Source organism: Capra hircus, chromosome 3 (assembly GCF_001704415.2).
Source record: "Capra hircus breed San Clemente chromosome 3, ASM170441v1, whole genome shotgun sequence".
In the NCBI taxonomy this organism is placed as follows: domain Eukaryota; kingdom Metazoa; phylum Chordata; class Mammalia; order Artiodactyla; family Bovidae; genus Capra; species Capra hircus.
The window spans coordinates 1,025,236-1,046,350 of NC_030810.1; the positions used below are offsets into that span (position 1 = coordinate 1,025,236).

The 21,115-nt window shown below is 65.0% G+C and overlaps 1 protein-coding gene across 1 annotated transcript in view; it reads left to right on the plus strand.

Annotated features, from left to right (window-relative positions):
* Window positions 1–20,672, plus strand: part of KIF1A (kinesin family member 1A) — a 55,491-nt gene extending 34,819 nt beyond the window's left edge. The window contains exons 12-23 of the mRNA XM_018046471.1: window positions 8,079–9,055; window positions 10,199–10,313; window positions 11,328–11,461; window positions 12,242–12,303; window positions 12,504–12,649; window positions 13,091–13,291; window positions 13,729–13,806; window positions 14,422–14,546; window positions 15,293–15,445; window positions 16,484–16,676; window positions 17,453–17,571; window positions 18,077–20,672. Coding sequence (XP_017901960.1) covers window positions 8,079–9,055; window positions 10,199–10,313; window positions 11,328–11,461; window positions 12,242–12,303; window positions 12,504–12,649; window positions 13,091–13,291; window positions 13,729–13,806; window positions 14,422–14,546; window positions 15,293–15,445; window positions 16,484–16,676; window positions 17,453–17,571; window positions 18,077–18,119 — 2,346 coding nt within the window. The 3' untranslated portion in view covers window positions 18,120–20,672. The remainder of the gene's footprint in view (window positions 1–8,078; window positions 9,056–10,198; window positions 10,314–11,327; window positions 11,462–12,241; window positions 12,304–12,503; window positions 12,650–13,090; window positions 13,292–13,728; window positions 13,807–14,421; window positions 14,547–15,292; window positions 15,446–16,483; window positions 16,677–17,452; window positions 17,572–18,076) is intronic.

A 21,115-nucleotide genomic window follows, 5' to 3' on the forward strand; every position in this document is an offset into this window, starting at 1 on the left:
GCGGTTGGACAGGCAGGGCCGCTCTCCCACTGGGGAGACCCCAGGCCAGGCCTTGCGGTCCGCCCCGGGGTCCCGCGCCTCAGCTGCCCACCGCTTTGCCACGCCCCAACCCCCGACCCCCGCTCAGGGTCCCCGCGCGCTGTGCGGCCGCCCGGCTCCGATGGGCCGCCGCCCGCCGCGGACACTCCTCCGCGCTGCCCCGCCTGCTCCGCTGCTGCTGCCCCCGGCCCCCGCCCCCACTAACCTGTGACTGTTTGTGTTTTGCAGCAGTTTCTTGATTCGGACATGCCTAGGTACCATCCGTGCCCCTGGTTTCTCTCAGCCTGCCCCCACTCCACAGCCCCGAGATCTCATTCCAGCTTTTGGGCACCCCTCCACACTCGCTCACCTCCTCGTCTGTCTCTGCCATCTTCTCCTCCCGTCTTATTTCCTTTTTCCTCTCCCTGTCACACCGCTTCTTCCCCATCACCCTCCCCCGTGGCTGAGCACCCCCCCCCCGCCCCCACCGGTCCTCCACTCTTGATCCTGGCTGCTTTGGTAGTTTCTGCCCTTGTAGACGCTGGCTGGCCTCCCGCTCCCCGCCCCCCGAGCCTTGCCAATGCCCCCTCCCTCGCCCTAGCAGGAGCAGGCGCCCGCATGCAGGGCTGGCCGGCCCCCTCCTCGCACAGTGAGAGGAGCAAAGGGGGGTGTGTAGTGGGTGCAGGACGGGGGGCGGACAGGCCTGGCCCGGCCCGGCCCTCCCCGCTCTGCCCACTGCCCCGGGTGCGGCCCCTCGCCCAGCCAGGCTCCTGGCGTGGCCCGCCACACGCCCTTCTGGAAGCGGGTGGGTAGTGAGGGGCGAAAGGCCCGGCTCTGGACTCGCCCGGGTGGTCCCAGGACCAGCCCCCAAGTCACGGGCTCCTGGGCCGGGCATGGAGATTCTCCCCACCTGGGCTCTGGGCTTGGTGGCCGGGTGCAGGGTCCTGGAGGCCCCCAGGGTGGACGGCCTCGCAGTCCCTGTTACGGACCCTGTCCCTGAGGCCGCGGTCTGTTCTGGGCGCCTGTCGACTGTGGCCAGAACTTGGTGCCCTGGGGTCTCTGTTCTGGAAGAGGAGGGGGGTCAGGCAGAAGGCCCCAGTGAGGACATCTGGTCCTCAAAGGGGCGCGGGGGCAACGCCTGCCCCTTCTTAGGGGTGCCCAGGGCAGAGGGCGGGGCGCCAGCCAGCCTGCCGAAGTCAGGTGTGGCGCGAGGTGCTGGTCTAGAAGGTCACTCTGTGCCCCGGGCAGCTCTAGCTGAGGCCCCAAGGGGTGGTCAGCAGGCTGTGGTTCCTGTCAGCGTGTCCCCAGGGCACACGCACCCAGGGCAGGATCAGGCCCTCCCTAGGCACAGGCGGCTGGCTGTGGCGGGGACTCTGTCAAGGAAGACCTGCGGTGAGGCTGCCCTAGAGGAGGGTCACATTCCTGCGGGGCCCAGAGAGCAGGGACCTGCCCCTCTTGGGCAGCCTGGAGGGCTTCCTGGAGGTGGCAGCCTGCCAGCTGGTCCTGGAAGCAAACTGGGCCCGCCATGGCGGCTGCAGCCTGCAGTCTGCCTGTTGTCAGAGAGCTCTGGGTTCTTCCCCGAAGGGGACTGGACTTCGGGGCTGTTTCCCTGATGAGTCCATCAGTACGGTCACAGAGGGGTGTGAGCGTTTTGTTCCAGTTTGTGTGTCCACAGCCAGCCCCGTGTGATAGAGACGTGCTCAGGCTGGTCCAGGGACGCCCCCTGCAGGTACATCATGAAATAGAAACATTCCCCGTGGCCAGGAGGGGACTCCTACTCAGCAGGGCCTTGGCACCAGCCCCCAGGCTGCAGAAGGGCCTCACTCCAGGCCCCAGGTGCAGAGCTGGGCTCGTGGGCCCCCAGTGGCCTTGGCCTGCAAGACGAGGCCCAGAGAGCTGGGAGGGGCGAGGGGTCAGAGCCCCGAGCCTTGGGCTAGGGTCTGCCTCACGCAGCAGGAAACTGCTGTGCTGGGAGGTTCTGGGGATGAGCAGAGGCTTCCATCCTGGATGTCTGCACCAGCTGGCCGGGCTGGCTGTGAGAATGTGCATGCGTGGCAGGACTTCTGGAGCCTGCGGTCCATCTCCTAGGCCAGGGACTCTGTGAGGGCTGCCTCAGCGTGTGAGACTAAATGAGATGAATCGGACAAGCTCTGAGGAGGGGCCCTGCAGGAACATCATTAATGTGTGTGGTGTGGTTATTTTCATGCCGACTGAGCAGTCGCTCAGTTGTGTCCACCTGTTTGCGACCCCATGCACTGCAGCACGCCAGGCTTCCTTGTCCTTCACCATCTCCCGGAGCCTGCTCAAACTCCTGTCCGTGGAGTCAGTGATGCCGCCCCACCATCTCATCCTCTGTCGTCCCCTTCTCCTCCTGCCTTCAGTCTTTGCCAGCATCAGGGTCTTTTCAGTGAGTCAGCTCTTTGCATCAAGTGGCCAAAGTATTGGTGCTTCAGCGTCAGCATCAGTCCTTCCAATGGCTATTCAGGGTTTATTTCCTTTAGGATGGACTGGTTTGATCTTGCAGTCCAAAGGGCTCCTTAAAGTCTTAGCATTTACTTTGAAACATTCCTAAAGCACAAACCTCCTCAGCAAAGAGCCTAGGTTTTAAAATGCTAACCACACCCGTGTTCCAGAGGAGCCCTGCTGAGATGCGGGGATCTCACTCTCACAGTGGGGAGCGAGGAGGGGAGCTGGTGATCCAGCCTCACCCACGAAGAGCAGGCCAGATCTTCCACCTTCCACCCCGTCCATGCATCTTACCTGGGCTCACTCTCCTGCCCTGGGGGTCCCGGTGCCTGGGGCAGAAAGGGGCCACGAGACCCTCCAAAGTAAGGCGGTATTGAGTCTGGGGAGGAGGGTGGTCCACGGTGACCCTCACCCCTCCCACAGGCACAGGGTCGGATTTCTCCAGACAGATGGCGCAGGTGCCCTGAGGGCTGCCCCAGCCTCCCGGGACGGGCCCGGGTTGGGAACTTGCAGTCTCCTCTCTGTCGTGTTTGCTGCACCATCAACGGGACACGACCCCACTCACTCACTCATTCATCACCTGGGCACGACCCCACTCACTCACTCATTCATCACCTGGGCACGACCCCCACTCACTCATTCATTCATCACACGGGGCACGACCCCCTCTCACTCACTCATTCATTCATCACCTGGGCACGACCCCCTCTCACTCACTCATTCATCACACGGGGCACGACCCCCACTCACTCACTCACTCATTCATCACCTGGGCACGAACCCCTCTCACTCACTCACTCATTCATCACCTGGGCACGAACCCCACTCACTCACTCATTCATCACACGGGGCACGACCCCCTCTCACTCACTCATTCATCACACGGGGCACGACCCCCACTCACTCACTCATTCATCACCTGGGCACGACCCCCACTCACTCACTCACTCATTCATCACCTGGGGCACAACCCCAACTCATTCATTCACCCGTCACATGGGACATGACCCCACTCACTCATTCATTCATTCATCACCTGGGGCACAACCCCACTCATTCATTCATCACCTGGGGCACGACCCCACTCATTCATTCATCACCTGGGGGGCACGACCCCACTCATTCATTCATCACCTGGGGTACGACCCCACTCACTCACTCACTCATTCATCACCTGGGGCACGATCCCACTCACTCATTCATTCATTCATCACCTGGGGCACGACCCCCACTCATTCATTCATCACCTGGGCACGACCGCACTCATTCATTCATTCATCACCTGGGCACGACCCCCACTCATTCATTCATCACCTGGGCACGACCCCCGCTCACTCATTCATTCATCACCTGGGGCACAACCCCAACTCATTCATTCACCTGTCACATGGGACATGACCCCACTCACTCATTCATTCATTCATCACCTGGGCACGAACCCCACTCATTCATCACCTGGGCACGAACCCCACTCACTCACTCATTCATTCATCACCTGGGCACGACCCCCACTCATTCATTCATCACCTGGGCACGACCGCACTCATTCATGGGCACGACCCCCACTCATTCATTCATCACCTGGGCACGACCCCCGCTCACTCATTCATTCATCACCTGGGGCACAACCCCAACTCATTCATTCACCTGTCACATGGGACATGACCCCACTCACTCATTCATTCATTCATCACCTGGGGCACGACCCCACTCATTCATTCATCACCTGGGGCATGACCCCACTCATTCATTCATCACCTGGGGCATGACCCCACTCATTCATTCATCACCTGGGGCACGACCCCACTCACTCATTCATTCATCACCTGGGCACGACCCCCACTCGCTCATTCATTCATCACCTGGGGCACGACCCCACTCACTCATTCATTCATTCATCACCTGGGGCACGACCCCCACTCACTCACTCATTCATTCATCACCTGGGGCACGACCCCCACTCACTCATTCATTCATCACCTGGGGCACAACCCCAACTCATTCATTCACCCGTCACATGGGACATGACCCCACTCACTCATTCATTCATTCATCACCTGGGGCACAACCCCACTCATTCATTCATCACCTGGGGCACGGCCCCACTCATTCATTCATCACCTGGGGCACGACCCCACTCATTCATTCATCACCTGGGGCACGACCCCACTCATTCATTCATCACCTGGGGTACGACCCCACTCACTCACTCATTCATTCATCACCTGGGGCACGACCCCACTCACTCACTCATTCATTCATCACCTGGGGCACGATCCCACTCACTCACTCATTCATTCATCACCTGGGGCACGACCCCCACTCATTCATTCATCACCTGGGCATGACCCCACTCATTCATTCATCACCTGGGGTACGACCCCACTCACTCACTCATTCATTCATCACCTGGGGCACGACCCCACTCACTCACTCATTCATTCATCACCTGGGGCACGATCCCCACTCACTCACTCATTCATTCATCACCTGGGGCACGACCCCCACTCACTCACTCATTCATTCATCACCTGGGGCACTACCCCCACTCACTCATTCATTCACCCGTCACATGGGACCCGACCCCACTGACTCATTCATTCACCCGTCACATGGCACACGACCCCACTCACTGATTCATTCATTCATCCATCACGTGAGCCACGTTCTGCGATTGTTCAAAAGGGGGATTAAAGACTAAACAGGAGGAGTCTGTCTTCAGGAAGCTCAGAGCCTGCTGAGGAGCTCATCTGTCCCCTCACCCCTCAGTCCTGCCTTCCCTCTGTCCCTCTGGTCAGAGTGCTTGCTCTGCGTGGCAGGAGACGCCGCTCGGCTGCGCGAAACGTGCATCCGGACACAGAGCTGCGCCTCTGAGGTTTGAGGCCGTCCCCCTGCTCTTAGCTGCTTGGCTGCGCCCTGTGGTCACGGTCCCCACTGGACAGGAGGGCTGCGATTCAAGGGGCTCGGATCTCCTTCCCCGAGTCCTAGGCCACTTCTAAAGGTGACTTTTTCAGGAAGCGTACTTCCTAGAGCCTAAGGCGTTTCTGGTTGGCACCTCGAGGGAGGGGCTTCGTGTGCAGATTCTCAGCAGACCCATTCGCACCAGGCTGCCCACTGGGCCTGCCCGTGGGCGCCCACGGCTGTGACGCTCGTCAGAAGTTGTCTGAATGAGCCCTGTCAGGCCATCGCAGCAGGGGTGGTGGTCACACTCAGAGTGCCCAGGGGGTCGTGCTGGGAGCCCTGAGATTCTCTTACCTCCCCCCCGGGCAGCCCCTAAGCCTCTGAGCACCCCAGGGCCTCCAGCCCCAAGAGGGTGCAGTTCAGTTCAGTTCAGTCACTCAGTCGTGTCCAACTCTTTGTGACCTCATGGACCGCAGAACGCCAGGCCTCCCTGTCCATCACCAACTCCCCGAGTTTGCTCAAACTCATGTCCATTGAGTCGGTGATGCCATCCAACCATCTCATCCTCTGTTGTCCCCTTCTCCTCCCACCTCAATCTTTCTCAGCATCAGGGTCTTTTCAAGTGAATCAGTTCTTCCCATCAGGTGGCCAAAGTATTGCTGGAGCACTAGCTTCAGCATCAGTCCTTCCAGTGAATATTCAGGACTGATCTCCTTGCAGTCCAAGGGACTCTCAAGAGTCTTCTCCACCACCACAGCTCAAATGCATCAATTCTTCAGTTCTCAGCTTGCTTTATGGTCCAACTCTCACATCCATACATGCCTACTGGAAAAACCATAACTTTGACTATACAGACGTTTGTTGGCAAAGTCATGTCTCTGCTTTTTAATATGCTGAGAGGGTACAGAGGCAGGGCTAAGGAGCTCCCATGACACAGACCTGGGAGAATGGAACCCTGTCTGGCAGGACCCCTGCCTGGCCACAAAGTCACACTGTTTGAACAAGAAATGAGATGGAGAGGATGTTTTGCAACACATGACATTTTCTTTGTCAACAATTTTTTTTTTAACTTCTTAATCATTTTTATATTTTGGCCCTACAACTTGGCATGTGGGATCTTAGTTCCTTGACCAGGGTCAAACCAGTGTCCCTGCAGTGGAAGCTCAGATTCTTAACCACTGGACCGCCAGGGAAGTCCCAACAAAACTTCTGAGTTTCCAGTGTTCCCCATGTGGGTCCTTGCTTGTTTGAGCCTCACACTGTCTGTCCCAGAATTGAACTTGGGGTGGTCCTGTCGCCCGGTCCCTGTTTGACCTCTTAGGCCACCAGGCAGGGCCCCTCATCCAGGACCTCCTCCCCGCCTGGAGGGCTCACCTGGGGTCAGGAAGTCAGCCGAGCCTCCGGGCCGTGGACAGAGGAGCGTGCAGACTGCACGGCTGTGTGGGTGGGGACGCTCCGCACGGCCGGGGGCTCTGCTGGTGCAGCCTGGGCGCCCGCCCCTTTGGAAGTGGGGTCCGGAGCGCAGCTTATGGCTGGGAGGGCAGACTAGGCCCCGTGGCCTTGCCGAGGGAGCGGCTGGACTGGCCCTGCTGTGGCTCAGAGTTTCCCCAGGATGCCTGGGTGCAGAGGGTCTGCGGGATGATGGGCGAGCTGACCATGAAGCGCTGACTCTCTGCCCTCGAGGTGGCCCACCCGGCATCTCTGCCTCCGTTGTGCAAGGGCCCCAGAATCTGCTTTTCTGACCAGTTCTCAGTGAAGCGGACGCTGTGGCTCCAGAGTCCCCATGTCTGGGCCACCCATCCCCCTCAAAGTGGCACCGGGGTCTGGCTGAGTGTCGCTGGAGCAGTGCTGTGGGCCAGGGGATGGCAGTTCCCGGGTGGCCTGATGCCTGCTCGGGTACGGGGGCCGGCGGGGGTCGGCCCGCCTCCCAGTTGCCGCCTGGGTACACCGTGGCTCCCTCTGAGCCCGCTGGGTCTGAGCTTCTTGCCATCTCATCGAGGGGGCACGAGTCAGTGTCTCCCACAGCCTGTCCAGCAAGCTCAGGGGCCCCTGTGTGACCGCCTGGTCACACCTGCTGGGGAGGGCTGGGCCCTCACACCCCAGCCCTTGCCGAGGGAAGGAAGCCCTCAGTGTCCTTCAGCGAAATTTGAGGCAGGCTGACAGGGGGCAGTACTGAGCCAGGTGCTGAGCCAGTGGGAGCGTCTGAGGCGAGGACTAGTGACCCACACTGCGCAGGCGCTGTCCTCGCTCCACACCGGCTCACTTAGCCGGCAGGACAGTGACCGCCGCCATCCGACCAGGAGGCAGGGAGTGGTGTGTCTGCTGACAGCCCAAGGTCACGTGCTGTGAAGTGGCATCTTGCTTCGAGCTGGGCTGCCGCGGGCCTCTGGCTCTGTCCACTGGCCCAGCCTCTCAGAGCTGGGGCATCTGGGGGCCCCGGGGACAGAGGGCATCTCTCTGGCCCAGCTGGTCCTGCTGGGGACAAACCCAAGGACATGGGGAAGGGGGTATCTGCATTGCCCAGGCTGGGGGCTCAGAGTGGGCTCCCCCCAGCCCCAGGGGCTCAGAGTGGGCCCCCCACCCTTGTGTGCTCAGAGTGGGCCTCCCCACCCCCAGGGGGCTGGCTCAGAGTGGACACCCCACCCCCCGGGGGCTCAGAGTGGACCCCCGCAACCCTCGTGTGCTCAGAGTAGGCCCCCCACCCTCGTGTGCTCAGCATGGGCCCAACCCTCGTGTGCTCAGAGTGGGGCTCCCCCAGGGGCTCTGAGTGGGCCCCCCCAGGGGCTCTGAGTGGGCCCCCTACCCTCGTGTGCTCAGCGTGGGCTCCCCCCACCCCCCCGGGGGTTCATAGTGGACCCCCCCACCCTCGTGTGCTCAGCATGCGCCCCTCCACCCTCATGTGCTCAGAGTGGGGTCCCCACCTTCGTGTGCTCAGCGTGGGCTCCCCCCACCCCCCGGGGGTACAGAGTGGACCCCCGACCCTCGTGTGCTCAGCGTGGGCCCCCTCACCCCTAGGGGGCTCAGAGTGGACCCCCGCAACCCTCGTGTACTCAGAGTGGGCCCCCACCCTCGTGTGCTCAGAGTGGGGTCCCCCCGGGGGCTCAGAGTGGCCCCCACCCCCAGGGGCTCAGAGTGGGCCCCCCACCTTCGTGTGCTCAGCATGGGCTCCCCCCACCCCCCGGGGGTACAGAGTGGACCCCCGACCCTCGTGTGCTCAGCGTGGGCTGCCTCCACCCGCCGGGGGTTCAGAGTGGACCCCTGACCCTCGTGTGCTCAGCGTGGGCCCCTCCACGCTCGTGTACTCAAGAGTGGGGCCCCCCCTGGGCTCAGAGTGGACCACCGACCTTCGTGTGCTCAGCGTGGGCCCCTTCACTCTCGTGTGCTCAGAGTGGGGCCCCCCCTGGGCTCAGAGTGGACCGCCGACCCTCGTGTGCTCAGCGTGGGCCCCCTCACCCTTCTGGACTCAGTGGGCCCCCCCGGGGTGGTGTCTGGCCCCGGGCATGGTGGGCAGCAGCCCCGTGGGCAGTGCGGTGCAGCGCCCGCCTGCTCCGGGCCAGTCGGCGTGTACCCGGCCGGGTGGCGGCGCCCGCTCTGACGTGTGGTCTTTTCTGTGTGTGTCCGTGTGTCCTGGCCGCCTCCACCTTAGCGCTTCGTTCGGAAGTGACACTAGGTACAGCTCACTTTTCTCTTCCGCGCCCGCTGGCCCGCCCTCTCTGGTTTTCAGTTTCCCCGCCCGCCCTCTGGTCCCCCCGCTGTCCTCACCTCCTCCCCGTGGGTCTGCCTCCGTGACGTGCCCGGCGCTGGCCCTGCCCCGTCCCGCTGCTTCTCCCGTGCCCCCGGCCTGCGCCGCGGAGAAGGGGCGGCGCCTTCGCGGCCTCGCTGCCCTGCCGTCCACACCCCTGGGCGGGGCTGGCCGTGCGGGGGCGTGTGCGGCGCCCCGCTTGCGCTGACCTGTTCTCTGCCGTGTCTTCGTGTCTTCTTGGAGATGCGGGGTGGAAACCGGAGAATCTGGGGCTGCCAGGGCTCGTAGAGCGGCCACGCTAGGGCTTGAGGCAGATTCCCAGCTCATGAGTGACGGTCCTCGACTCTTAGGCCGGGAGTGAGGCAGGAGTTTAGGATGATTGTTACTGTCGGGTAACAGGAAAGCCGGCCAGGAGTGGAGGCCACCACTGGTCTGGCCCCTGAGGCTGCCCCCAGCCGCCCGCAGCGTGGGCTCCTGGCCACTTGCTCCTGCTCTGGTCATTGCTTTCTGACTTAGACACTGGGGACAGAGAGAAGCACTCGCGGCCTGCTCTGTGGGGTCTGGCTGCGGCCACAGGGGCTGTGTTGTCTTCAGGGGGCCGCCCCGGTTTCCACCCCCAGCATCATCCCCCAGGGCAGTCAGTTGGGGAGGAGATGCTGCAGAGAGCTCTACAGACCCGGCAGGCTCCCTTCGGGTCCAGGGAGAGGCTGTGCGCCTCCTTACTCAGGCTCAGGAGGTCCCTCGCCTCTCCTCCCGTGATCACAGCCCCTCTCCCCTCCACCCTCCCATTCCCGCCTCTGCTCCAGAGCCCTGGGCTGAAACCTCCCATCCCCCAGGGTGGCACTCAGAGCTCTCTAGGGCCCCCTCTGGTGGGGCGTCCGGTGCCCCCAACCCGGCCTCGTCCTGAGTAAGGAGGGGTCTGTCCTCCCTGGACCCTGGCCCCAGCGGCTCGCCCTGGAGGTGGTGGCCCACATGTCTGTCTGTCTCTGTGTGTCCGTCTGCATGTCCCTGTCCCTGCTGAGAGCGCACCAAGCTCCGTCATCTTTCTGCCTCATCTCTGCTTCCTTCTAGAACCTTTTACCAGTTTGAGGCTGCGTGGGACAGCTCCATGCACAACTCCCTCCTGCTGAACCGGGTCACCCCTTACAGAGAGAAGATTTACATGACCCTCTCTGCTTATATTGAGGCAAGAAACCTATGCCCAGGGCCTCCCCTCAAATCACCTGCCCCCCCCCCCCACCGAGCCTGAGTTGCTGGACAACGGACAGTAAGGGTGCTTGTTAGTCCCATACAACCCCAGTCAACCCTGTTGTTTTCTCAGAGGGCTTCTTGAGTCCTTGAGTTAAATCTGTGTGCTTTTAGTGGGAATGCTCAGAATTAGTCAATTCCTCTATCTTTAGCGTGTGGGTTTGTCTTTGGGGTTGCGAGACGGCTGCAGCAGCACCAGACATTGCATCTGTGTTCCAGACAGCACAAGAACAGAAGCCTCCTTTTCCCCATCGCAAGGGTCTCTGGCTGCGACTCCTTTGGAAGCATAGGAGGAAGCTGGGGCTGTGGGCATTTCTCACTGGTGCAGCAGCCAGCAGGGTGGTAGAGACAGAAGTACCCAGCCACCCTGTCTCCCTGCCCCCAGAGTCTAGCTACTGTGGCTGTAACGTGGGGACCAGTGTGGCCGCCCCATGGGATGAGGTTTGCTCAGGCTGAGCAAACACTGGCAGGGTATCACCGAAGCAGGACCCCAGGACGCGTCCGCTGTGTCAGTTGTCACCCTGGAGCTTCAGGAAAACAAAAGAACCTGCTGTTTGAGACAGCAGCTCGCTCCCGTGGCCTTTAGGGTTGACCCGTGGGTGCACAGACAGGGTCCAATCAGATCTTCACAAACATTTTGGGCAGTGTGTCATCCCAGTTGCATGGTGAGGAGACTGAGGCCCGTGTCTGGGATGTCGGGGTGTCCTGCAGGGACACCCGGCATCTCCAGCCGGAGTTGGTTCAAGGCGGGGCCAGAGACTCTCACCTGTGTTGGGGCTGCCCCGGGGATGGGGGAGGGGAGGGTCTGGGGCTGCGGGTGGTGCAGCTCTTGGGCCTCCCCCAGAAGGAGAGGCCAGGGGGCTGGGTCGGCACCGGCGAGTCTGCGCTGAGCCCCGGAAGGAGAGGCTGGGGTGGGCCCGGGTGAGCCTGTGCTGAGCCCCTCACCCTGCAGATGGAGAGCTGCGCGCAGCCGGCCGTGATCACCAAGGACTTCTGCATGGTTTTCTACTCACGAGATGCCAAGCTGCCCGCCTCGCGCTCCATCCGCAACCTGTTCGGCAGTGGAAGCCTGCGGGCCTCGGAGAGGTGAGCCCACCAGGAGTGCTCTCTAGCCCATCTCGCTTGGACCAGCGGGGGAGGCCTCTGCTCACTTGTGGGGACACGGATGTTGTGTTGTGGGGCAGGAGAGAGCTGGGGTCTGCCTGCCAGGTGCAGCAGGAAGGCCTGTGTCCACTCTGGGGCTCCCATGGGTGGTCCTGGGTGACCTTCCTCCCCAGCGGCCGTGGGGCCCTGTTGCTGGGCAGGGTGAACACTGAGCACAGGGTGGGTGGGGACAGAGGGACCCTGGACGGCACGTCTCCAGGGACGTGTGCAGAGCCAGGCCTCCCAGCACCCCGGGGGTCAGACCCTAGGCCCAGCGCCCTCTCGCACTCTGACCGCTCTCTGCATTCCTGGGGGAGGGGAGGAAGGCAGTGGAGGGACTCCGCCCCAGGAGCGGGGACACCCAGGGTCCCTGCTGGTCACCTTCAGTGATACCCGCACACCCTGTGCTGTGGGCGGCCGCCCTGGGGGGCACAGCCGGGAGGAAAGAGCGTAGGGGGCCTGGATGGCCATGACCCCATGACCCTGTCATCCAGGAGGTTGCCTTGGGATTGTGGGACCCCTCCATGAGCGCGTTAGTGGGGTGCCCTAGGCAGAGTCAGAGGTCTCAAGACAAAGGGGGCCTAGCGGGGGTCTGGGACGGGGACCCTGACACCGCAGCCCCCACTGCCTGCCGTGCGGGCCACAGGGCTCACGCCCAGAGTGCGTATGATGGTGAACGGGTGCCCGGCCGTCACCACGCGGGTAACAACCCCCCCTCCGCAGCAACCGCGTGACGGGCGTGTACGAGCTGAGTCTGTGCCACGTGGCTGACGCGGGCAGCCCAGGTAGGTGTCTGCCCCGCGCCCTCTGGCCGTGGCTGGGGGAGCCGCTGATGGGGGTCAGGGAGGAGGGCCCGCGTGGGACACTCGGGTGACCTTGGCTGTGCTGCTGTGTGGGGAGCCCCTCACCCGGAGACCCTGTGGGGCCGGAGGACGTGGGGGTGGGCACAGCCCCGCAGGGTACACCATGCCCGCGGCCCATGCAGGCATGCAGCGTCGGCGCCGGCGGGTGCTGGACACGTCCGTGGCCTACGTCCGCGGCGAGGAGAACCTGGCGGGCTGGAGGCCACGTAGCGACAGCCTCATCCTGGACCACCAGTGGGAGCTGGAGAAGCTGAGCCTCCTGCAGGAGGTGAGGGCTGGGCCCCCCGGCGCCCCCCAGACCCCCGCCCCCGCCCCAGCCGCACTTTCGAGCTCTCCCGCTTGTCACGGGGCTCAGAGCCTCATGATGGCCTCCGGCTTCCGGTGGAACGTTCGCACTTGGTCCAGCCGCGGACTGGGGGGCGTGTAGCGGAGACGGGAAGGACACTGGGAAGAGAGCTGGGGGCAGCGAGGCCCTCCGGTGGCCCCGGTCAGGACAGCCCGTGTCCAGCAGCAGGCACTGGCCGCCGGCCGGGGCAGCGGGTGGAAAGAGGGTGTCGGGTCCGCATCCCTCCACGCTCTGGGCCCTTCCGAGGGTGCGCCCCTGGAGCTTGTCCATCCGCTTGTGCTAGGGCGCGGGCAGGTCTGCGGGCTCCATGCCGCCCCCCCCACCCGGCGGGCGCAGGGTGAGCCGTGCTCATGCCCCCCTCAGGTTGAGAAGACCAGGCACTACCTGCTGCTGCGGGAGAAGCTGGAGGCGGCCCAGCGGCCCGGCCCCGAGGCACTGTCCCCCGCCTCCAGCGAGGACTCCGAGGCCCCCATCTCCTCCAGCACCTCCTCCCCGCTCACGGCTGAGGCCCGGCCGGCATCCCTAGAGGCGCCCAGCGAGCGGCAGCGGGAGCTGGCTTTCAAGGTGGGTGGCCAGCCGGCCTGCAGGCGGGGGACCTGGGAGAACGAGGGCCTCGGAGTCACCTTGATCTCGTCCCCACCCAGCCCCACCCACGCTGGGACTCAGGGACTGTTAACAGCCTCCTCCCCCAGGCGGTGACCTGCTCCCCCCCTTGGATACTTACACTGACGGGGAACTCACCACCTCCCCCAGAGCTGGCCCTTTCTGCCGCTGGGTGGGCCACAGGGAAGACCTCCTGCACTTCGTGTGCCCCCACCCCCTCCTTTGCCCAAGCACTAACCAGCCTGCCGCAGGAGGCTTCCTCAGATGGCCCTGCTCCCTGGGAGAGGTGGGGTGCTGCCCACCTCCTCCTGGGGTGCCCAGCCCCTCGGCCAGTCACTTGCGTCCACATCTGAGCCAGGTCCCGGGGGCCCCTGACCAGGTGTTTGCTCTGCCCACAGTGCTTACGGCTCCTCACCCACTCCTTCAACAGAGAGTACACCCACAGCCACGTCTGCATCAGCGCCAGCGAGAGCAAGGTGGGCACGGGGCAGGGCGCCCGCGGGACTGTTGGTGCCGAGAGAGAATTCGGGTTTTCTTAGGGACACCCCTCTGCCACCCCAGAGGGGTGCCTCTGAGCTCAGGGCTGGAGGCCAGGGCCCGTGCAGGGCAGGAGCGAGGTGCCCTCCTCTGTCCACTGTCTCCAGTAGCAGCCCCGTCCGACCTGGCCTCACCCCACTGCTCCTGTCCTGGGCGAGTCCAGCCCCTCCTTGGCTTCAGTCCTCACCCGGGGGTGCATCGGGGCCGGCAGCCTCAGGCCTGTCCCCCCAGCTCCTGTGCTGCTCTGCACGGAGCCTCTGGGGGGTCCTGCCCACGCCCTCGCTCTGCCCTGTGGTCGGCCTGCCCTCTGCCCTCTCGCTGGCCTCTCCCTCTGCCCGGAGCTCCTCTTGCCCTGGCCGTGGGGCTACACGTGCTGACGTTGGGGCTCTGAGGCTACACCTTCTTCGGTCCTCACCCAGGTGTCCTATGGTTCCCCCAAGGCAGAGCCCGAAGCCCTGGGTGGGGTGGACAGGAGGGTCTGGCCTGCAGTTGAGGTGGGGGATGACCCCCACGGGGGCCCCACGCTGGCTCAGAGAACACCGTCTCCTCTGCAGCTCTCCGAGATGTCGGTCACCCTGCTGCGGGACCCGTCCATGTCCCCGCTGGGGGCCACCACGCTCACCCCCTCCTCCACCTGCCCCTCCCTGATCGAGGGCCGGTATGGGGCTGCCGACCTGAGGTAGGTGTGGGCCGGGCCTGAATGAGTGGACCACGGCCGGCGGGGGTGGGGGTGGGACGGCTCCAGGTGTGGACGGCGGGGGTCAGGGGGCTGGACAGCGGGGGCGGGACAGCTCGAGGCGCTGGCATCTGGGGGCAGCCATGCAGCGGGGCAGGGCTCCTGCTGCCCCTCCGGGCCACTTTCTGCTAAAGCGTAAATTTAAAATACGCTCTTCCGTGAGGCTGGGAACAGGTCAAAACACTCAGCGAAAGCCCTTTCCAGCGGCCGATGGAATAGGGTGACAAAGCAGAGACTCGGGGCCCTTTGGGTTCACTGACTTCTGCTGACGTGGGGGCCCCCTGCTGACACCACTCGTGTCTGACCCCCAGATCTTGTAGCTCCTTGGGGTCTTTTTCTTCTGACTGAGAAAAAGACTGTGAAGCCCTCTGGGCCCCATCCTGAGACAGGCCGCCTCGGCCAGCACGTCGGCCCCGCTGGCCAGGCCACGGACCACCCGCTCCCTCCATGCAGATGGTCCCTGAGGAAGCCGAGTCAGCCTCGGTCTGAGGCGGGACGGGGAGCCACTTTCCTGGGGAGGGGGTGGGGGGCCAGGGTGCCCCTGGAGAAGGAGCCGGTGGCGGGTGGGCCCCGGTGGGTGCCCCGGTGGGTGCCCCGGGGGTGGCGCTGGCCCCTGGGGAGCCTGGCCGAGGTTCCCCGGCCCTCCAGGTGCCTCCTGGCGCTGCAGGGGCTTCACTCTGCTCCCCCAGGACCCCACAGCCCTGCTCCCGGCCGGCCAGCCCGGAGCCTGAGCCCCTGCCCGAGGTGGATGCCAAGAAGCCCCCCTCCCCTGCCCGGGCGGCGGAAGCCGACAAGGAGCCCCAGCGCCTGCTGGTGCCTGACATCCAGGAAATCCGCGTCAGGTGTGTGAGGGCCCTGCCCAGCTGGCTCCTGAGGACCCCAGCTCTGCCTCCTGCAGGGACGGCAGCCGTCCCGACCTGGGCAGTGCCGGGGGCCAGGAGACCACCCCTGAGCAGGGGCAGTGCCGGGGGCCAGGAGACCACCCCTGAGCAGGGGCAGTGCAGGGCGTCAGGAGACCATGCCCTGACCAGGGGCAGTGCAGGGCGTCAGGAGACCACCCCTGAGCAGGGGCAGTGGCCAGGGCCCCCGGCAGGGCGTGCAGGGGCCAGGAGACCACCCCTGACCAGGGGCAGTGCAGGGGGCAGGAGACCCCCCTGAGCAGGGGCAGTGCAGGGGCCAGGAGACCCCCCTGAGCAGGGCAGGGGGGCAGGAGTGGCAGGGCAGTGCAGGGGGCCAGGAGACCACCCCTGAGCAGGGGCAGTGCAGGGGGCCAGGAGACCACCCCTGAGCAGGGGCAGTGCAGGGGGCCAGGAGACCACCCCTGAGCAGGGGCAGTGCAGGGGGGCAGGAGGGGGGGCAGTGCAGGGGGCCAGGAGACCACCCCTGAGCAGGGGCAGTGCCAGGGGCCAGGAGACCACCCCTGAGCAGGGGCAGTGCCGGGGGCCAGGAGACCCCCCCTGAGCAGGGGCAGTGCCGGGGGCCAGGAGACCCCCCCTGAGCAGGGGCAGTGCAGGGCATCAGGAGACCATGCCCTGACCAGGGGCAGTGCTGGGGGCAAGCAGACCCCCCCCCACCCAACCCACCTCATGTGGGGCAGGGGCAGCTCTGTGCTGTAGTCAGACCAAGCCCCCCCGACAAACCTAGGGCAGAGGTGGAAAACGAGCTGATGCAGAGGACGGGAGGGTGGCCCAGAGCCTGGACGGGCGGGCCCAGTGGGAGGCCATGGACAGGGTGGGGCCTGTGGGAGGCTTCGGGGGTGGGGGCCGGTGGGAGGCTGTGGAAGGGGCGTGGGGGGGGTGTTGCCCGGTGGGAGGCTGCAGAGGGGGCGGGGCCGGTGGGAGGCCTTGGAGAGGTAGTTTTGACTCGTCTCCACCCTGCAGCCCCATCGTCTCCAAGAAGGGCTACCTGCACTTCCTGGAGCCGCACACGGCCGGCTGGGCCAAGCGCTTCGTGGTGGTGCGGCGGCCCTACGCCTACATGTACAACAGTGACAAGGACGCCGTGGAGCGGTTCGTGCTCAACCTGTCCACTGCCCAGGTGGAGTACAGTGAGGACCAGCAGGCGATGCTCAAGGTGTGCCGCGGCCACGGGCTGGCGGGGAGGGCGGGAGCCGGGCCCAGTCCCCCGAAGGCCGCGTCCTCTCACTGCTCGGCCGAAGCAGTGTGGCTGGACATCACGGGTGGGGGTGTCGGGGTCAGCCTCTCTCGTTCCTCTCACTCTGCCTACCTGTGGGGCGTGCCGTCCTGGTGACAACCACCAGTGAGGGGTGGGTTGAGCATTGGTCCCAAGGATGCCCCATCTGATGGCTAATGACACAGTGCTTCCTCCAGAGACACCCACAGAGGGTGTCGGGAGCCCTGCAGGCCCAGCAGGGCACAGGTCCCAGAAGAGCAGCCTCCTGCCCCCGGGCTTTGCCCAGGTCCTCTCCGAGCAGGCGGTGGCCTGGGCCTGTGTGTGAGGAGCTCTGAGTCCTCCCGGCTGGGGCCCGGGGTTCCCCAAGGTGGGGGGTGTGAGTTCAGCCTGACCGCCACACCCACCCTGCTGAGGGCTCAGGCTTGAGAGAAGAGGAGGGATTAACGGGCTGAGCACACAGCTGAGCTGTGGGCCCGGGGAGGGGCCCTTGGGGATGCAAAACAGTGACAAGGCTGCCTGGGGCATGGCCACGGGGCGAGAGGCACAGGGTGGCCCGCTTGCAGGGGCGTCTGGATGGGAGGTCAGGACCCTGGCCCTCCCGCGGGCCTCCTTCTCTGCCCCTTCTCCAACACCCCCCCTCCGACCCCCGAGGAGCCGCGGCCGCCCCGGGCTGAGCGGGGGAGGCCTGGCGCCCCTCACGGCGGCTCCCTCTGCAGACCCCCAACACGTTCGCGGTGTGCACGGAGCACCGGGGCATCTTGCTGCAGGCCAGCAGCGACAAGGACATGCACGACTGGCTGTACGCCTTCAACCCCCTGCTGGCCGGGACCATACGGTACGGCCGCCGCGCGGGTCCCCACGGCCTCCAGCGCCCACGGGCGGGTCCCCACGGCCTCCAGCGCCCACGGGCGGGTCCCCACGGCCTCCAGCGCCCACGGGCGGCCACCCCGCGCGTCCCCAAGGCCTCCAGCGCCCACGGGCGGCCACCGCGCGGGTCCCCACGGCCTCCAGCGCCCACGGGCGGGTCCCCAAGGCCTCCAGCGCCCACGGGCGGCCACCCCGCGCGGGTCCCCACGGCCTCCAGCGCCCACGGGCGGCCAGTGGGAGGTGGCCTCTGTGTCGGGACCACCAGGCTCCGGGTGGGCGAGCCTTGCCCCTGGCGGGCGACGTTTCAAAGGAGGCTGTGGGGGCGGGGGGGCTGCTCCCACCGAGTCCCAGGGGCAGGAGTCAGAGGGTACGTCTCCCGGGCGGTTGGGGAGGCAGGGGCGTGCCTGCGATGCCCCTCACGCCAGCCTGCGGGCGCCCATGGGCCCCTGACCGCTGCTCCTCTCGGCCCGCAGGTCCAAGCTGTCCAGAAGGAGGTCTGCCCAGATGCGGGTCTGAGCCCAGCCACCCGCAGGCCCGGCCCCGCCTCCCGTCATCGCCACCATCTGTCAGTGCCGCCCAGCCCCGCCTGCCTCCTGGGACGCCCGCCCTGCCTGGGACCTGCCACACGACCTGTCCCAGCAGAGGCCACGCGTGTCGTCCTTTCTTTCTGCAGGAGGCGCCCCGGGTGGGAGGAGCTGGGAGGTGCCGGAAAGACGGGGGGCAGGAGTCACGGGGCGTCGCTGCCATTCTCATATTTTTTTAAGCATAGACAGACTTATAATTAACATACACTAGTTAGTGACGTTGAGACAGTCCCCTCAGACATTAACGACAAGACTGTGTTCTATTTATAAGTATTTATTTCTAATGCCTTCACGTAGACCTGTAGGATTCAGACGGACCCGCGCCCTTGTTCCCACACACACCTCCCAAGCCTCTTGGGGACAGACGGGTCGGGGCGGCCCTCCGGGAGCCACGAGGATGCACTGCCCCGGCCGGAGCTGAGGCCTGGTCCCGGGGCCCGTGTGTGTGTGTGTGCGCGCACGTGTGTCGGGGGTGTGACGCCTGAAGGCCGAGCAGCGCAGGTGTGTCCCTTCCAGCAGGAGTAGGGTGCGTATCTCACCCAGAAGGCAGCCCCTGAGCCGTGACCGTCGGGGACGCTGGCAGCGGTGCCCAGGCACCCGGTCTGGGGTGAGAGGGTCAGGGTGGTGCCTGGTGTCTGGGCCGGCCGGGGGCGGGGCTGGGTGTACGAGTGCTCCGGGCGGCAAGGAGCTGTGGGCAGCGTGGGCAGGGGCGAGACGCGGGGTGAGCCACGGGTCGCCGTGGGGAGGAGGCCGTGGGCCTCTCTGTTTCCAGGAGAGGAGTGTTCAGGGGTCCCGGGGGGGAGACTCCAGGCGGTCAGTGTGGGTAGCCAATGCCAGTGCTGGGCCACTCATCTTCCAGACACCTTTTCCTGTGTCCTAGGGTGTCGCCCGGTCTGGTTCCGGCCTCTTGTGACAGTACCTGTCTCGTCCCCTCTTCAGAATCTGGGCCCAAGGGTCACCCAGGATCGCGCAGGGTCACCCGGGCTGAGGGTCTGGTCGGGGAACCCCCTTGCCCAGGGTCTTTGAGGAGCCCTTCCTCCTCCCAGAGACACGCAGCTCAGGGGAGAGCAGCCGTAGCACAAGGCCTGTCCGCTCCACAGCGCCCGGAACAGGTGGCAGAGGCGGAGGGTCTAGACTAGGACCGAACGCCGTCCAGAAATCGGGGGCCTGAGCCCCCCCGGGGTCCCCAGAGGCCACGCAGAGAGCAGGCTGACCGCCGTTCCAGAACCATCACTGAGCCAAGCTTGCGGGCAGGGGAGGACGCGCGGGTGAGCTCTGGGGATCAGTCCCAAGCACCCCGCTGTCCTGCGGGGAGACTGAGGCGCAGAGCCCGGGCCACGGCCCCTCAGGTCAGCCAGCCTGAGGCCACAGCCTCGTCAGCGTCCATGACCCTGTCTGGGGGCAGGGTGCCTGGGGCCAGCCAGCCTGCAGAGCCCCTGCTGCGCAGGGCAGGCCTGAGGCACTCGCCCGTGTCCAGGGCCCCCACGGCCACGGGGGCCCCCACGGCCACTGTGTCCTGGCCTCCTGCCTTCCCGGTGGGGACTTAACACTCAGGGTGTCCCCTGCCCAACACCACCTCCTCTCGGCCTGGGCCCAAGAGCTCCATCTGCGCATCGGGAAAGCTGCTCTCCTGGGCCGGGTGCCGTGGGAGCCAGCAGAAGTGGTCCGGGACCCCATCCCATCTGTGACCCGGGGGGCCGCCTGGAGGCTCCGGGGGTCCCCAGGGGGTGGGCGCAGGTGGGGAGGTCAGGTGTGAGGTCGAGCTGTGTCCTCGAGGGGAGGGAAGGATGCCAGAAGCCACCTCTCTCAGACAGGTTTTGTTTTGGCGCTTGAGGCTGCTCGGGCTGCAGCTGCCATGAGTTTGGGGGCGGCTCCTCCAGGGAGGGGGCATGCCTTCCACAGCGGCCCTGGGTGGAGCCCCGGGAGGGAGAGTCTGGGCCCCGGTGACCAGGCTGGGGGCTAGAGGCGGGTGTTGAGACCTGTCCGCTTCAAGGCCTCGGTGCTCTGAGTGACTATTCATAATAAGCCAGCGTTTTGTTCTCTGACAGTGCGCACAGACGCGCACACACACACACACACACACACACACACACACACGTGCGCGCAGGGTGACTGTGGTGACCCCCCGTCAGCCCTGGTCCCCCTCAGCGCCTCTGGGCCGGATGAGGCAAGACGCCCAAGGAGGGTCCCTGAACGTCTCCGAGGTTACAGCGTGCAGGGGGTTGCCACGCCGGTCCCTGCCAGCCCTCCCCTCCTTCATGCCCTGGGACAGACCCGGGCCTCCCGCGGCCGGCCAGCCCCCGAGTCCCCCGTGGCTTGTACCTATGTGCTTGTGTGGTCCCTGCACCGTGACTGCCATCCTGACGTAACGACTAGTCCCCTGGTGTCCTGAACCCAAGTGTTAGGCTCTCGGCTCCTGTCCCGTGTGTGTGCACTTAAGCTCTGTCCAATTAAGAAATAAAATGGCTCTTTATGCAACCCCAGACCCGTGGGTGCCCGCTTGGCTTTACTCGTGCGTTGGTCTGTTTGCTGGGGCCTTATAGCCGCAGGGCCAGCTGTCCAGCAGTGTCTAGAGATAGCACGCGCCTCCCAGTGGCCAGGCAGGGAGGGCAGAGAGGCTTGAGGGGTGGGAGGTGCGACGTGGCGTTTATCACGGGGGTGTCTCCCTGCTTCCCTCCGCACTGGCTGCGCCTGTCCCAGCAGCTCCAGGTGCCCTCGGGTGCACCGGCCCTGCACCACGAGACCCAAGTCCTTTCATGTGGTCAGTGTTACGCACTAAAACTGGACAAAGACGTTCTGTGAAACCGCAGACCAATGTCCTTCCTCAACACAGAAACAAATACCTTCAGTAACATTTCACTGAGGGCATGGCAACTCACTCAAGTATTCTTGCCCGGAGAATCCCATGGACAGAGGAGCCCGGCCGGC